The sequence below is a fragment of the Danio rerio genome, chromosome 3 (assembly GCF_052040795.2).
Source record: "Danio rerio strain M-AB ecotype USA chromosome 3, GRCz13ab, whole genome shotgun sequence".
In the NCBI taxonomy this organism is placed as follows: Eukaryota; Metazoa; Chordata; class Actinopteri; order Cypriniformes; family Danionidae; genus Danio; species Danio rerio.
The window spans coordinates 7,591,908-7,610,340 of NC_141023.1; the positions used below are offsets into that span (position 1 = coordinate 7,591,908).

At 37.0% G+C, this 18,433-nt stretch overlaps 2 protein-coding genes across 3 annotated transcripts in view; both read right to left on the bottom strand.

The window, feature by feature from the left end:
• rbfox3b (RNA binding fox-1 homolog 3b) overlaps positions 1-18,433 on the bottom strand; it is a 997,536-nt gene that overhangs the window by 299,523 nt on the left and 679,580 nt on the right. The gene's annotated exons all lie outside the window — the stretch shown is intronic.
• Positions 1,849-6,868, bottom strand: LOC100537504 (ecto-ADP-ribosyltransferase 5-like). Of its 2 annotated transcripts, XM_087241994.1 has the most exons (4): positions 6,041-6,868; positions 5,781-5,841; positions 4,383-4,490; positions 1,849-4,302 (listed from the first exon to the last, which is right to left on the bottom strand). In XM_087241994.1, exons 2-4 carry the CDS (start codon positions 5,826-5,828, stop codon positions 3,469-3,471), a joined length of 990 nt encoding a protein of 329 aa, XP_087098120.1. In that variant the 5' UTR covers positions 5,829-5,841; positions 6,041-6,868; the 3' UTR covers positions 1,849-3,468.

Sequence of the window (18,433 nt, forward strand, 5' to 3'; positions counted from 1 at the left end):
AGGTCTTCTTTTGTGTTACCACACTGCAAAATTGATTGATTGGATTTACTACATTTTTAGGGTAAGTGGTTGCAAACAATTGATATGGGCTGAATTTAAACAAACACATTAATTTGAACATTGCTACATTTAGTTTGTTTAAATTCAACCCATATAAATAGTTTGCAACCACTTACCCTAAAAATGTAGTAAATTCAATGAGTGATTTTTTTCAGTACAACAAATGATACAATATTGCTGTATCCAACAACTGTTGCTCTTCAGTGTTTTTCAGCAGTGACGCTTAGGCCCAATCCCAATTCTACCCCTTACCCCTCGTTTTCTGCATTCCCGTGGAGCGGTAGGGCGGTCCCAATTCTCTTTAGCTTGAAGGCGTAGGGCTAAAGGGAAGAGGAAGATAGCCCTTGAAAGAGAGATTTTACAGGACCACACTCGAAACCAAGGGGTAAGAAAATTTCCCAGAATACACCAGCCACAATGGGAGTATTGCTGCTCCCACAACATTCTGACACTCGATGACATTCAAATACCCTGTCAGAAAAGTCTAATGGCTGGGAATGGGCTTTTTACAGTGTCTGCTATAATGTTCATGTTATTTTCGTGTGTTTACATGGATGAATATGGTCACGGTGTAAATGCACAGTACAGTTACGATCTTACTGCCACATTCTGTAAGATCCAGTGGCGTACCGCAAAATGTGGGGGCCCCCCTGGTTCGAGCCTTGGCTGGGTCAGTTGGCGTTTCTGTGTGGAGTTTGCATGTTCTCCCAATGTTGTTGTGGATTTCCTCCGGGTGCTCCGGTTTCCCCCAAAAGTCCAAAGACATGTGGTATAAGTGAATAGGGTAGGGTAAATTGACCATAGTTTATATGTGTGAATGAGAGTGGATGTTTCACAGTGATAGGTTGCAGCTAAAAGGGAATCCGCTGCTTAAAAACATATGCTGGATAAGTTGTCAGTTCATTCCACTGTGGTGACCCCAGATTAATTAAGAGCCGAAAAGAAAAGCAATGAATGAATAAATGATCTGCATATGCATACTCTTTTTAGTACACAACAAACGAGGAAAAACCCTGAATCAGGAAGAATTGAGTCAGGAATGTACAAAACAAGTAAAGCATTTTAATAAACACAATAAAACAACTTGTTTCAATTGCCAAAGTTTAATGAACAAATGTTATCTGACAAACAAGTGTTAAGATGAACAAAATCATGTGTAGTTAAGTAAATACTTGAAACTGATTGTTATTGACAATATTCAAAAGAAAATTAAAATGATTCACCTTACAGTATTTTAATTACTATTTCTGCAACCAAAGGTAATTTAAGCAACAAATCAATGTATTTTTGGTCATGTATTGTATGATCATATATCTGATTTTAGTATGAGATTATATATTTTTATCATTTGTTTACAACAGTATAGTATAGTATAGTATAGTACAGTACAGTCAATCAAGTCTGGAAGATTCTCAATAATATTAGTAAAAAAAAGAAAAAAGAAAAAGAAAATATATATGTTGTTTACCAAAGTACAGTCAAAATTATTCACCCTCATGTAAATGTTTTTAATTAAAAATATTTCTCAAATGATGTTTAACAGACCAAAGAAATGTTCACAGTATTCAGATAATACATTTTTCTTCTAAGGTAAGTCTTATTTTTTTTTAGTTTGACTGGAATAAAAGCAGTTTCAAAACAATTTACTAACAATTTTAAGGTCAATATTACTAGCATCCTTAAAAAAAAAAAAAAAAATATATATATATATATATATATATATATATATATATATATATATATATATATATATATATATATATATTTTTTTTTTTTTTTTTTTTTTTTGTGGATTTTTTGATTGTCTACAGAACAAACTGCTGTTTCCATATAGCTTGCCTAGTTAACACAATAATAACCTAGCTAGGCCTTTATATTGCTTTTAATGTTAGCATCTTCTGTCATGATACTGTCATCATGACAACTACAACATAAACCAGTCATCAGACTTTAGTTACTAAAACTATTATGTTTAAAAATCATCTATCCATTGAGCAACACTTAAGCAAAGTTATAATAGTTTCAGATTTTTATTAGTTTTAGTTTGTATTGCGTTTTGACTTTTTATTTTCAAATGTTTTAATTAGCTTTTAGAGAAAGATTTACATTTTTTTATATTCTGAAAGTGCTTAGTTTTAGTTTAGTTTAGTTTTTATCAGTTTCAGTATTAGTTTTAGTTTTTAGCTTGTTTGTTTGTTTTTTTGTAAATTAAGATATTTGTTAGGTTCAAGATTCAAAATCATATTTTGTGTCAATCTTTCAAAGATTGGACTCAACTTATCAAAAATATATAGTCAGCAATCAAAATTTTCTTACTATTTTCTTAAAAGTTTCTTACTATTACGTTTTGCAACCCAACTGAAGCATGATTCACTTATTTAAATTCCATTACGACTTTCTATTATGAGATAAACTTACATTTCGCCAGATCCTCTCATTTAAGCCCTCAGTTTACCCATGCTGCAGTTGTTCAAGTTTAGTTCAATCACAGCAGGCTGTCATGTACTGTTTGTGTTCGGTTCACTGAATAACGCATGCGCAGTATTATCGGTTCACTGCTTCTCAGATCTGTTATTTGTGTTAACTGTTCTAATAACTGAATAACTCCATAGTGTATATATTGGTTTATTTCGAGTCAGAGGGGGTATCAGGCATGTTAATAAGTAAGTAGTTTGTGAATAAGTGCTTAACGTTGATGGAGACGTGAATCGTTTCAAATGATTCAGTTCGATTTGGTGAATCAGTTTAACCGGTTCTCTTAAAAGATCCAGTTAAAAGAACCATTAATTTGCGATCACTAAAATTAAAACAGAATTAAAACCTATCATTTGGCACAAATGTGTTAAATTAATACTTTTAAGCATCTTCTCAGGTCATATTTATTGCGGTCACCGTGCTGCTGTCATGTCCAGCTGTTGTTTTTGTAGTGGGAGCAACAGCGAAGACTGACTGGAGGAGGACCTGCTTGATCTGGCCAATAGCATCAGCAGGATTACAGACTCTGAAGTGCCGTACGTTTCAAACACTGGACAGTGTGAAGTAAATGGATTTACTTTTAAAAGGCATAAAGTCTGTGTTAAATACATTTACAAAGACCAAAACAAAGGACTTTTGCTATAATTTTAGTTAGTTTCAGTTAGTTTTGTATAATACAGTTTCAGTTAGTTCTATTTATTTTTTTTTTAAATCTCATTTTAATTTTAATTTCAGGTAACGAAAATGATATTTTTAATTCTAGTTTTTGTTTTTTCATTCGTTTTCGTTTACTATAAAAACTTCGAGGGCTAATAATTTTGACTTCAACTGTATTTCAATTAAGCATGAAGGAAATCTAAATGTTAATCGCTAAAGCTTGTATTATATAAAGAAAAATGATGTGTCGCGTTACCAAATTCAAATGTTAATACGTTAAACTGCACTATATTGTTTTATTCCTAATCGAAGCATCCTTCTACGGTAGTATTCCTCAAGGCGATGGTTACGTTGTTGTTTGAGAAACTCACCCCAGGATAGTTTCTTGGCTACAGCACAGTTCAGGTCACTTCTTGTCTTGTTTTGGCTTTCCAAAGTGAACACGGTTTCACACCAGAGATCTTGCTGATCTGTTTTTTTCTGGACTTTAGTGACTTCAAATATCTCATATGGAGGAACCAGCACCTCTTTTTCACGAGGAAGCTTAGAATATTTAGCAATATCAGCACCTTTACAAGTGCGGATCTCAAAACAAGACTTATTTCCAAAACGCTTCGCTATATTTCGATCCTGAGAAGATGAAACAAAAGAACCCAATCGGACCTCTGTGTTCAGAACATTTTGATCATTTATGTTCACGTTTGTACCACGGTAAGTATCATAGCATTTATCTTGGCTTGCTCTCAGAATCTGCACCGCATCTGTTAAAAGAAAGTAAAGCGAATACCATTTGAAGTTGCCGTTTTCATATTTAGGTTTACCGCTTCGAACAGCTTTATTGAAGTCTGCATATGCAATCCTGTCAGTGTACACGTAAATGGCAATTAAGCGTGTACGATTCTGTGGATTTTCTGGGGATGGTGGTACAGCCTTTTCTGCGACATCCCAAGCTGTTTTGAATTTAGGATTGCTATTTTTTTCATTTTTTAGATAGGAATTATTCACTTTGTATGCCATTTCATCTTTGCATCCGTCAAACTGATCATCAGCTGAATTCAGAGCCATATCCAGTGGAAATATCTGCTCTTCAACAGCAGCCACTCTGTGATCCTGCAGTGACAGGAATCATAATGATCAGATCATCAGTATTGATATGGGTAATAATATTCATACTAGAACAGATCCAAGACCTGTGAACAGATGATGTCAATCCAACGACTTAAAGAACTGCTGCCATCTCTAGGAGGACTTGAAGAGATGCTGTCATCCGTACAAAGACTTTGAGGACTGCACAAAGTCTTAAGCAATACACAATATACACAATGTTGTTAGTGTTTTTGTTGATCAGATTACTTCGACCCGGGCTCATTCTGGAAACGTAGCCCCGCGGATGTTTATGGAGACTGCGAAATACGTCTTGGGAGGTACGTATTTGTGCAGTTTTTGTTTTCGAGAATCCGCAAGAGACCGCTGTGTGCACTTTTTCGCGTCTCGAACGCCTCTCGCGAGCGTGCTGTTATCGCGTAAAAAGCCACCAGAGGCCGCTGTCGAGAGACCGTCTGTATTTGACTGACAGAATGACTGAACGATTGACTGGGCGGGCGGCCAATTAGCCAACCCGGCCGCCCTTCTCCTACTCCTTCCCTAAACCCAAGTGACGATTTACGAAAGCCATGCGAAAAAAGAAAAGCCCTCGTCTGATTTTGACCACATTTTCAGATTTCGCTGCATTCTCGCCCCGTTACTAACTCGTTTGCTATATTTTTTGGATTATGTTTTTTGTCTTACCTGATTTCTAGAACCGCTTTTCCCCGGACTCGAACTCAGTCTCGAACGTTGTCTACTCCTCCTCCTTCGGGCCTCCGCTCCACTGACGTAATACAACGAGCTAACCGGGCAAACTAGTTGCGGCGGGAAAGGAGGAGGCGAGCCATCAGCCCAGCCTGCGAGCGTGAAGAGCTTGGGTTCGCTTGAAAAAACGAGCGTTCGCTTGAAAAAACGAAATGCGGCCATACATACCTCCGTCCACGTGAATCACAGCCTCCAGAAACGTCCGCGGGGCTACGTTTTCAGAATGAGCTTGGGTTGGATCACTTCATTGAAAACACATTATAACACTCTTTGAAATTAAACCCTATATTGTATAACAGCAGCTTAACTATGTACATGTTTGACCGCTGTACTATACTCCACACTCTCAGAAATAAAGGTGCGCAAGCTGTCACTTGGGCGGTACCTTTTCAAAAGATACAAATTTGTACCTAAAAGGTCCATATTAATACCTCAAGGGTACATATTAATACCTTAAAAGTGCTCTTCTTTAAAAATGTTTAGGTACTAATATATACTTTTGAGGTACCTATATGGACCCTTCAAGTACAAATGTGTAACTTTTGAAAAGGTACCCCCCAGTGACAGCTCCTGTACCTGTATTTCTGAGAGTGCATATATTCAAAATCTCAATTCTATCTGACTTTAATTGTAGTGTAATAATGTATGTATTATGTAAAGCTGTTTTGGAATGATGGTTACTGTAAAAAAGGACCATATAAATGAACTTGAACTGAACAACTAGAACACACACTCACCTGTAGAGCAGCTAAAATGAGGAGAAGAGCTTCAATCTTCATCTTCATTCAGTTCAATGATCTAGAAGATACAGAGAGGAGCAGATGATGAAAGTATAGAAAGGCAACAGAGTCTCACAAATACTAAAACGAACAGCTCAAATGGGAGTATGTACACAGACTGGCACAATAAAAGGCACATTTTACAGTAGTTTAATAGCAATGTATGAATAAATAATATAATTAAACATAACATGCATCATGATCATATTTTACCTTACCCCTAAAATAATCGAAGAAGGTTCTTCAGGTGCTCGAGATCCAGAATGATGTTGATCAGGCAAGAGCTTTAGTATGAGGACAACAGCAGTATTTAAACCAAACTTATGAGGAAGTTGGCTTTTTTAACTTACCAAAACATTATGGATATTTTATTTATGTATTTTTTATTAATCTAAATGTAATTGCATATGTTTCATAACATAATGGCTGGGACAAACCACAAACTAAACCTTTAATTTTTCCTAATTAATACATTTAAAACGATTAAATTCTTTAATTGCACTGTCTGGTTGTCTGTAACTATTTATGATCTGGATATCTTTAGGTTTTCTAAGAATCTTTGTATCAGGATGTGAAACTGCACTTGTGCATTTTCTTAAATAAACAAAGGTTCAATTCCCTTTAGGCACTTTTACTCCTGATGTTTGATATCTTACTGTTACAAACCTTTGATTTTGGTATCTTGTGAATATAAAAGACAACCAAAGCAGATATACCAAAAACTGTGACTTTTAGGGAGGTGCGGGGCACAAAGTAACATGGGGTTAAATGTAACACATTAACCATGGCATGCTTCCATTGTTTTCACCACAGTGTCGGCAATGTCTTCTAGCTAATTATTGAAAAAGTACGGGGAAATGTGTATGAGAAACACAGGGGAAATCATTTTTGCAGCATGAAAGTTTTTTTAAATTTTTATTACAGTCCATATTTTTTTATTTAAAATCGTAAAATCACATATTGTTGTGAAATGTCTTCCAGGCTAAAAGGCTTGGCAAAGCAGTGGAATTCACATTCAAAATGCACTACAAGTACCAAAACACTTTATTCAGGTCTCAAATAAACTCATTCTTTTAGAACACTAGCAAAGGTTGACAGCTGACAAACTCACTTTTTCACCCACAAAACAATGAGCTAAAAAACACTAGCAACATGTAGCATTACACAGTGTTTTCTAGTGTAAAACAAGGACACCTTTGTGTTTATAAATGCAATATATATTGTTTACAACTGATTGATTTGTATGCAATTTAATCCTGCAAATACTTAAGAGGGGCAGTATGTAAGTTTGACACCCAGTGGTTGAACTAGGTATTGCACACCTGGTTCAAAGCGCACACAAGCACAGGCTTTCACATTGACGACAATTTGACAAATTGTTCAGTACTTACTCCCCCACTGTAAGTTATTTCTTGAACACTGCCATGATTAAAAAGTTTATATACATCCTCACTATATTGTCACTGAAATGCCAAGCATTTTTAAATGTAGCCGAAATATAGATTTTGTTTTAAAAATATTTTGTCAGGATCCACTGCAATTGAAAAAGTGTGGCATGCAGAACTGTTGCAAACAATTTATTTGTGTTGAATTTAAACAAACAAATTAAACTGAATAATGTTCAACTTAATTTGCTTGTTTAAATTCAACACAATTAAATTGTTTACAACCACTTAACGCAAAAAAAATTTAGTAAATCCAAGGAATCATCTTTGAATAATTTTTTTCAGTGCTATAATCTTGTTGATCAACTTAATTCTGCTAATTTATGGATATTATTTTATAATGTGGTGCATGGAATTCCAGCAGCAGGATGCAGGAGATCAACTCTTCTGGATGAGAACAAGAACCAGGAGACAAAATGAACAGGATTTATTGAAATTAGTTTTATCTTTATATATGTTATATCACTGCATTGTTCTGTGATTAAAAAACTTGACTGTTAATAAATTTATAATTTTAAGTTACGTCTGAAGACAATACAGCACAAAACATATTTAGTTGATATCAAATATAACAATAAAAAGTAATACGCAATCAAACATGTTAAATGAGGGTCCTGAATTTCTATATTTATGTTATATTTGTTGGAAATTACAACGAAAACTATTTAATTAACAATCAGGCTCACTGGAAATATGTTCCCAGGGCTACAATTTTTTGAGAACCCACAAATATGTACCTTAGACTACATGTTCTTGCTGCTTCAGTTTTGACAAATCCACTAGAGGGCGCCATGTACGTTTTTGAAAATCTCAAAATGTTGCTAGAGCATGTTTTCTCATAAATCATTTTTCATAAATATGTGTATATTTCTACAAATATTGACATCAGTCTCGTGTTGTTGTGCTTAATATATCAGCTTGATATCGACTGACCCACACCCCTATCCTTAAACACAACCCATAGTTTTCTAAAGCAAACTAGAAGAGAAAAGCCATCATAGCCACGTGTTAAGCTACGGTTAACACTCTTAAGCTACGTTTACACTAGAGTTTGAGCTTGCGACATTTAAAAAAAAATGCTTAAAGGCGCTAATAATTAAAAAAAAAATAAATAAATATATATATATATATATATATATATATATATATATATATAGATAGATAGATAGATAGATAGATAATTTTTATATATATATATATAAAAAGCAGAAATAAAACAAATAAGACTTTCTCCAGAAGGAAAAAATATTATCAGACATACTGTGAAAAATTTCTTGCTCTGTTAAACATCATTTGGGAAATATAAAAAAAAGAAAAAAATCAAAGAGGGGCTAATACATCTAATTTTATAAATTTATATATTATAGAAAATTTAAGAGAAGCAAAACTATTTTAAAAAATTGCTGCAATTTTTTAGGTTGTAATTTATTTTTTGCAATATTTAGCTTGAATTTTATTTCTTTATCTTTCAATTTCTAAATATGTTTTGTGACTAAAACATTACTTTAATAAATAAATCTGTTTAATAAATCTGTTTTGATTAAATGCACTAAAATAAATTGCCTATATTCACTGAGAAATTGAGAAAAATATTAATTTACAAAATGGGGTGTACTCAATTATGCTGAGCACTGTAAGTGCAGCTTAACACTAGAACTACCGAGGTGGTCATTTTGACCATTTTTTTTAGTTAGCGATTAAATAACTTAGTTGAAATAAAACACACATATCTATAATTGTCTGACTTTTACTAAATATGTGTGTATTTCTTTCTAACATTGTTATTGTGTTAAGATTACAAAACACAAAAGAGTTCATTATTTCTCACTAGAACTATCATAGCGGTCATGCTGTGACGAGGAGACTGACACAGAGGGATACATCTGCAGTATGTTTATTGAACTCAGTAGAATCAGAAACACAAGAGAAATGTTGTAGACACTCGCATCAGACAAATCAGTCTAAATGAGGAAGCATGTGTGTGTGGGCGAAGTGCATGTATGAAGTTGTAGTCCATTTACAAGCAGATTTGTAGTTCCATGAGTGTGAATGTTTTCCAGCAACCTCTGGTGGTTAGAGGTCGCCGGTGATTGTGACACATGCATTTCAATTGTCTGCTACTTGTCCTTGTGACTTTAAATATGCGTGCCTCTGCTGCCTAGCAACTTCCTGCTATCCGAAACAGAAATTTCTGTTAACAAAAACATAACTTTACTTCAGATATGTCTTTCAAAACAGCGTATTTAATACAGTGAAAAAGCCTCCTCTGCTTGAGAAAGTGAAAATAAAAGCGAGTCACGAACTAACTTCACATTCATAGGCTGCATTACCAAAAAGATAGTATTTTCTAGGGTGATGGCTTAATTATAAATGACAACAGACATACAAATCTTAATTTTAATAGAAGCTGTAAATGTAAACATGACGTACAATGTGACATTTTATATGAGAAAGATTAGAATGACCCCCAGCAGGCACAGAATGTCAACATGACGTCAGATTGATGTTGTACACCAATGTCGGAGGATGTTGCATTTTGGGTGGAAATGAAAATCGGAACCCATTGTTAGACAGTTGGACAGATGTTGGACTCTAGTCACTTTCGAACACAACCTAAAAACAACCAAATATCAATGTCTGATTAAGTTAGTGTCAGGGTTCTGCCACTCTGGTCATGTAAATTCTTGTTTTGTTGGCATAATCCGGACACTAGTCATGTCTAATCCTGTCATGTTGTGCTCGGCTCAAGTTTTCTTGGGTCGAGCACTTGTTTCTGTCATTGTTTGTGTCTCCGTGTGTCTGCGCGCCTTCGTGGATGCAGCCGCGCGGGCTCTGCGTCCCTCACTCGTGTTTGTGTTCGTCTGTCTGCAGCGTGGTGTTTCATTCCCAGCGTCTCAGTCTTGTTGGTTTCGGTTTTGGTCGGCGCTGGGATGAAGCATGCACGCTGCGTGTGTGAGCGCACGGTGAGTGTTTTCATTCATCGTGTGCTCGTGTCTTGCATCTGTTGTCAAAGCACGTGGCTATATGTTTACATTGTGGTCACGTGCTTTTGTCGTGTGCTTCAGTGTTGTGCTCGTCTTGTCATGAACATGCGGTTGATGAGTTCTCTCATTGGCTGCATGTTCTTGTCCTGTTTTGTGTGAGCGCATGGCTTGTGTTGTCTCTCTGTGTCATGCGCTCTCCCGTCTATTGTCTAGTCCCACCCTCCTTGTTAACTCATTATTAGTTTGTCATGTTCACCTGTTTGTGTCAATTTACTTTTGCTTTATAATCCCTTCATGTTTTCTGTTCTGTGCCAGTTCGTCGTCGATAGTTCCCTGTCCTGTTGTATCCAGCCCTGCCTTGTCTTGCCTGTCCAGTCAAGTTTGTTTGTTCGTTTATTTGTTTTATTAGAGTTTTCCCCCTCGGGGTTGTTTGTTTTGCCTTTTTGTTTTTATTTTATTATTATTGCTGCACCTGAGTCCTCGCTCCTTTTCCCCTCACCAAACCGTGACAGTTAGAGCTTGATGTTGTGTGGACGTTACCACTATGACGTCTATTAGACGTTGGAGTTTGAAAAAATACCTGAAGAAATGAATATCAGTATTTGACGTTGGTTTAAGATGTTGGCTAGATGTTGGATTTTGGTCACTTTCCAACACAATCGAAAATCAACCAAAAATCAACGTCATTTGACTTTGTTATTGGACATCAAAATAGCTTTGTCCTTAGACCCTGGCTACACATTCAATTTTGGTCACCTGACATTACAACCTATATCAACCCGGGCTCATTGTGGATACGTAGCCCCGTGGAAGTTTCTGCGGACCGCGATTTACATCCCGGGAGGTACGTATTCGAGCGTTTTTTGTTTTCGCGGATCCACGCGGCATTCGCGCCCGTGCCGTTCTCGTGTGAAAAGCCGCCGAATCGTTAAAAAAAAAAAAAAAAAGCAAAAGCCCTCGTCTTCGATTTTGACCGCGTTTTCGGATCCCGCCGCGTTCTCGCCCTCATTTTTCAGATTCCGTTTTTCGTCTTACCTGATTTCCGGAACCTGCTGTTCACCGGACTCGATCCCGGTCGTTGTCCACCGCGGCCGGCTCCGGCTCCTCCTCCGGGGCCTCCGCTCCGCCGACGCAACGCAGTGAGCTAAGCGAACAAACTGATTGCATCGGGAAAGCCCTCCACTCGGAGGCGAGCCGTCGGCCGGCGAGCGCGAAGAGGAGGGGCGGAGCGGCGCCACACCGCCCCGCAGCGTTCGCTCGAAAAAAACCAAACGCGGCCTTTACGTACCTTCTGCCACGTAAATCGCGGTCTCCAGAAACGTCCGCGGGGCTACGTTTCCAGAATGAGCTTGGGTTGACCTATATCTAACCTAATATTAACGTCTTATGATGTTGTGTGCCTGCTGGGATGTCTATAATTTCAATAGTTACAGATCCTGGTAGTTCCAGTGTTAAGATCTACAGCAGGGCCGTAGAAATTTCTCTTTCTCAGTGTCGATTTTCAAGGAACTCAAGAACCATTTGCAACTCCGATTTCTGCACCTATGGTCAATATCGGGCTGAGCAAGAAGCAGTGATTTATTTGTGTTTTCTCTGATAGTGCTAAAACGTCGGCACATGGATATTATGGCTCTTTTCCATTGCTCATTCATCAGTGCCAGGGCTCGGTATGTCTGGCGATATCTACATTGATTGCTTAAACAGTAAACCAGGTCTGGCTGATCCGCTAACTCTAAGATACTATACATTGAATGTGATGGAAACAGTTTTTGAAGAGAGCATCTACAAAATCCGTTCACGTCAAATGTCAATGTTTTTTTGATGCACTTCGGTTTTGTGGATGTCACTGAAAAGTTCAAGTTACTTGGTTCCGGTGTCACATCCAGTAGAACTATCTGTTCATCAGCAGCGACTCTGTGATCCTGCAGTGATGGGAATCATAATGATCAGATCATCAGTGTTGATGTGTGTAATAATATTGATACTAGAACACAAGCTCACCTGTAGAGCAGCTAAAACGAGGAGAAGAGCTACAATCTTCATCTTCAATCAGTCTGATGATCTATAAGATACAGAGAATATACTAAATACTAAAACCATCATGCCAATGTATACTAGTGTGACACTAATAACGTCTCTAAAGCATTAAAGCATTATAATAATATTTTACTTTACCTCCAAGTTGGGTGGAGAAGGTTATTCAGGGGCTCGAGATGAGGAATGATGTATGATAAGATGCAGTATGAGGACGACAGCAGTATTTAAAGCCAAATATGAGGAAGTCAGTTTTTTTCCCCAAAAATAATTTGGATTTAATTAATTTAATTGTGTATCTGAGAGTGTTTGTGTGTGTGTGCATTTGTTCTACAAAATATGGCTGGGACAAACCAAAAAACAAGACTTTTTTTCTGAATTAACTAATAAACAATTATTAAATAAAATGTATGTATGTTTTTTATTTATGATGTAATAATCCTGGATATATTTAGCTCTTCTAAGAATCTTTGTATGAGGATGTGAAACTGCACGTGTGCATTTTCTTCATTGAACAAATTTCCAGTTCCCTTAGGACATCTTAAAGGGCACCTATCGTGAAGAATCTACTTTTAAAGGTGTTTGAACAGATGTTTGTAGATATAGTGTATGGACTGTCATATTGGGGTGATATAAACACAAACAGTCTTTATAAATTTAACAACATAAACATAAAAATTGGAGTGGTTTTGAGACCGACCGCAACTTGATGTAGGAGTGCGGCCCCCGTGCTCACCAACATTGATTGACAGGCGTACATTACCACATTCTCAGTTTTTTGATTCATGTCCGCCATTTTCAGCATGTGAGTCAAAGTGATGTCACTAAGAGCCTACTCACACTATGCTATCTGTACCGTGCCCAGACCCGTTTCCCAGATCATTTGAGATGTGTGAGTGCGCTGAATCGGGCTCAGGCACGGTTCACTTGGCCACCCCTGGCCCGGTTGGAAGAGGCAAGAGCGCGGTTCATTTGGGCTGTGACGCGGTACGCTTGTGTGTGAGTGCAAAACGCGCCACAGCCTGAAACTGAAAGCGAGACGTGACTTTTAAGGGACTGTTTCATATGGATTTATTAATCAATCTTACTGTTCAGTGAACGCAAACTGGCGTAGTTTATTAAATACTGTCATGACTGGCTCAGTGACCACCTGAGGGCACTGTAGTTCTTCGGACACCTAGTAGAAACTACAGCGCCCAAAAGAGACTACACATCCATAGATACCACGCGATACACCGGAACACATACACTGATTGTATTCACAGCTGTCTCCGTTTTCTGTTGATTATCTGGACTATATATTCCATCATTCCACCACTGTTTGTGATCGCGTCGTTGTCTTTCTTGTTCCCAGTTTTCAGTAAGTCGGATATTCCGAGTTGTTGTTCATGACCTTGTTCTAGTATCCTGTTAAAGTCTAGTTCAAGTTTTTCTGTCATAGTTTCTTGTTTAGCTGTTTATTTGTTACTTTGCACTTTGGTATTTTGGATTTTTGTTCACTGCCGCTGCACTATTTATTATTAAAATCTGCACTTGGATCCGCTATCTTTTGTTCCCGTTTTTGTTATTGTTTTGATCACGCTAAACGTGACAAATACGCAAACCCATAGGTGCATGACAGCTGCACCTTCAGCAAACCTCCTCATTCTTGCAGCACGAGGGCTTTATTATTGTTTATGAGCGTCACAAGTGGCTGATCTGTTCAGCGAAATATCTTCCCTGCGTGCCGTAAGGACTAAAGCGATATAACTAGAGAAATCTCCACTGTGCTGAGCAAGAGAGCTTACTGAACAGCGCAGCATCAATGACATAAGTGTACCCAGGCCCGATTGTAATGTGAGTGCGGGCTATCAGGGGAGACGGGAGGGAGGACAAGCATGCCTTGGCCCGGTTCGAGGCAACTGTACATAGTGTGAGTAAGCCCTAAACGAACATCCTTGCTCTATTTTGGATAGGGCTCATTGGGTTCAACACAAGAGCCTTTATTATCTTCCAGCAAATGAGCAACAGAGATTTTACATTTAGCGGTCATTTGCGCTGAACACACAGTGAATGCAACGTATCGAGATTTGAGCCATTAAAAACAGCTGATCCACAGAGTCCTTCAGCACTCTCTCCAAAAACACTCGATTGATCTCGGCAAGCGGATCAACATTCACCACATGATCTCTCTCATCGGTGCCATTGTTTATAACTTTAGGTGGGTTTGCAAAAATGTGTGAAGGATACTTTTTAATTGCGTCTTCGTTAAACTTCAGTCGTTTGCATTTCCTGCGGTCATCTCCACTAGGTGCGGTTGTAAAGTGCGTCCTCGTTACGCCTTGTGTGGGCATCCCTTCATTGGAAATAATGAACTAGCCTCAGTCAAAGTTAATCCAGTGTGCGTGGTTATTAGTCTCTGTGTACAAGCTCAGAACTTTTAACTAGCACACAGTTGGCATAACTTTGTTTAGTTGCTGCAGTTTCGTTCCGTGCAGAAAGACAGTGTTGAGAAGCATTTATTATTAACTAACCATGACAAAGTAAATCAGAAAAAAATAGAGCTTAAATGAGCTAATATTTATGACCCTAAAATGACTTTTAAAAAAATGAAAAACTGCTTCTATTCTAGTCGAAATAAAACAAGTAAGACTTTCTCCAGAAGAAAAAATATTATCAGACATACTGTGAAAATCTTCTTGCTCTGTTAAACATCATTTGGAAAATATTTAAAAAAGAAAAAAAGATTAAAAGGGGGGGAGGGGGGGCGAACAAATCTGATTGAACTGTAGTTAAAGTTAGTTGTGATTATCTCTTAAGAACTTTATCTTCTTTATTTATCCCGAGACATCTGTTTGTTGCTTGATTTGTTGTTCTATTTATAATGAATAAGTTGAATAAGGTTCATTTATATAGCACCTTTCCCAGACATTAAATCACAAAGTGCTTTACAATAAGAGAAAACAAGTAAAAAAACAAATAAAACACACAAGACAATAAAAGAAGGCATGTTAAAACATATTAAAGGGCACCTATGGTAAAAAATCTACTTTTCAAGCTGTTTGGACAGATCTGTGTGTTGGTATAGTGTATAGACCGTCATACTGGGGTGATATGAACACACCCAGTCCTTTTTTTTTCAATTTAACTACAAAAAAAGGGTCGGCCAATTGGAGCTGTTTTCAAATCGATCGCACCATTACATAGGTGTGCGATCCCCCAGCCCACCGAATTGATTGACAGCTGCGTGCATTAACATGTCCCGGTAGTCGCGTGTATATGTCAACAAGATCAGACAGACATACGCAAAGCAACCGGGAATAAAAGCTCTGTTCTGTTCGCTAGGATCAGCAATCATCATCAAATGTGATTAAGAGTGAGTTTCACATGTTTAAAGTGTTTTAAAACAGAGCACGTGTGTAATTAATTACAGCGATTTACTTCAGCTTTACTTCATCAGCACAGCCGCGTGTCAGAACAATTATAAAAGAAGACGCTTCAATCCCAGTTTGTGGAAGTTAAATCAGGTTAATTTTGTACATTAGCATAACAGATATCCACACAGTACTTGAGGTTAGCCTTAACTAAGCTAAGCTCGCTCTGTCTGTCTGCCTGCCTGCCTGCGTGTGTATCTGTGTGTGTGTGTGCGTGTGCGTGTGCGTGTGCGCGCGCGCGTTAACTTTGTAACGATATTGTGTGTGACTCATCAATGCAACTTCACAATACTGATTAGTAAAGGTCAGTTCTTACTGTAGTATCTCACAAACGCTACGTGAGACCTTCTTCCTTTAAGTCTGTCTGTTGTCTGACGCAGCTGAGGGAGGAGGCATGTTGAAATAGTGGGCGGGAAAGACTCGTCTTAAAGGCGCAGTACGACAAAACCACCCCCTGCTGGAAATCAGTATAAAACAGCATCTTGTAAAAGGTATAATGAAAAATCTGATGGGTATTTTGATCTGAAACTTTATATACACATTCTAGAGACGCAAAAGACTTATATTAAATCTGAAAAAAGGGGTAACCTAGGTGCCCTTTAAAACTAATTAAAAATCCAAATGCAAAAACACTAATACTGTTCATTAAAAGCTTGACCAAATAGGTGTGTCTTTAAATGCTTTCTACGAAAGTTCAACTGATCCCAGAGTTCTCAGTGCTATAGGCAGAGAGTTCCAGAGCCGTGGGGCCACCACACAGAAGGCACGGTCACCTTTAGTCTTAAGACGAGTTCTGGGAATGGCTAAAAGGTGCCAGAAGACCTTAGAGACCGGCTGCAAGAGTGACTACTTAAACGATCTTGAATATATATAGGGGAAGAGTATAGATCCTTTTGTTGTCTGAGCTCTTTTATGTTGCGACTCAAATGAAGGGGGTCGTAACAAACACAAAAGAAGATATTTTGAAGAAAGCCAAACCTGTAACCATAGACTTCCAAAGTAGGAAAAAAAAAAAAAACTCAAAATACGGAAAACTGCTAATTTATGGATATTTGTTACTGTGTTGTGCATAAAATTCTAGCAGCACACTCTCAGGAATAAAGGTACGCGAGCTGTCACTGGGGTGGTACCTTTTCAAAAGGTACATATTTGTACCTAAAGGGTACATATTGGTACCTATTAGTATCTAAAGGTTAAGAGGAACGCTTTTGTACATTTTAGGTACTAATATGTACCATTGAGGTATTAATAAGGACCTTTTAGGTAAAAATTTGTACCTTTTGTAAAGGTACCACTTTAGTGACAGGTCACGTACCTTTATTTCTGACAGTGCAGGATGCAGGAGATCAAGCTCTGCTGGATGAGAACAGGAATCAGGAGACAAAGTGATGGTAAACAATAAACAGGATTTATTGAATTTAGTTTGATCTTAACTGATGTTACATCACTGCAATGCCCTGTGACATTAAAAAAGCCTGATTACTAACATCTGCATATCTATTAGCTTCAACTGAAGACAATACAGCACACAACATCATATTTAGCTATTGATATCAAAAATAACAATGAAAAGTAATACTTAAACATGTTAAATGAGCAGAAAGGGTCCTTCAACAAAAGAAAAGTACGCAGTAAAGTTGATTAATGTGAAACTGATGTCAATCATGTAAGCATGTAAATTCAAAACAGTCATACTGGATATTGTGCACACTGAAAAAAAAATCAGATTTGCTGCTTTTTCAAACTCCATATTTAAAATGAGTTAAAACAGTGCAAGTATTTGATTTCATTAAAAGTATTAAAAGTATTCTTATAAGTAAGAAGTATTTTTGATTATTTAATTGATTTGGGGACAAAGTACATGTTTTATGTTCAATCCACTTTGTAAAAATGTTTAAGTTACCTTAATTGATTTGTTTTAGCGATGGAAGTTCGGATTATTTAACTGATTCAGACCTTTAAGTCTTGATCAACGAGATGAACAAATCTGTTTTTCGAGTCATTTCTTTCAAGTCCTTCAATTTGCCAAAATGTCATTAACATGTTACAAGATCATTCCAAACACGCCTACAACTGGCCCAAACGCTGATCACACTACTAAAAAGTCATAACTAGAATGCTACTAAGAAAGAGAAAATAATCCTTCGTTGTTGACCTGGGGGTCCATTCTTCGTACGTGGATTACTCAATTAGGTGGATTTGGATATTGACGGTTAGACATAATCCAGGATCGTTTCGTCTTTAAAACTCATCTGAGACTTGTTGTCATAGAAACAGTTCTGGCAGCTCAAGCCTGCGTAGGAGCAGGTTCATTTCATATAAACAGGATTAGATTGGGTCATTTCTAGCAAAGATAATACTGAAAGTATGTACCAAATCCTGATATTTTCTTACAGTAGTAATTACATACACTTATATATATATATATATATATATATATATATATATATATATATATATATATATATATATATATATATATATATATATATTTAACTATATATAAAATAAAAAAATAAAAGCGAAAGACTGCCACCGAAATAAAAGTAAAAGACTGCCAGCTGGTGGTTCAAAGAAAAAATTTATTGATATGATCTTCATGCTCAATATTCGACCTTTTTTTAAAAAAAGGATAACAATTTATGCAGTCATGCTCGTGTTTTGATCACGAATATGCCGGTGATTGATACCGACTTAAATTAATTCATACAGTTATTCCTTACGCCGATTAAAAA

What these genes read in the sequence shown, in the direction of transcription:
- LOC100537504 (XM_087241994.1), bottom strand. Translation starts at nt 5,828, where the DNA reads ATGAAGATGAAGATTGAAGCTCTTCTCCTCATTTTAGCTGCTCTACAG. An exon ending in TCATTTTAGCTGCTCTACAG is followed by an intron (nt 4,491 to 5,780) that starts GTGAGTGTGTGT and finishes GTATTGCTTAAG; the next exon opens with ACTTTGTGCAGTCCTCAAAG. An exon ending in TTGACATCATCTGTTCACAG is followed by an intron (nt 4,303 to 4,382) that starts GTCTTGGATCTG and finishes CTGTCACTGCAG; the next exon opens with GATCACAGAGTGGCTGCTGT.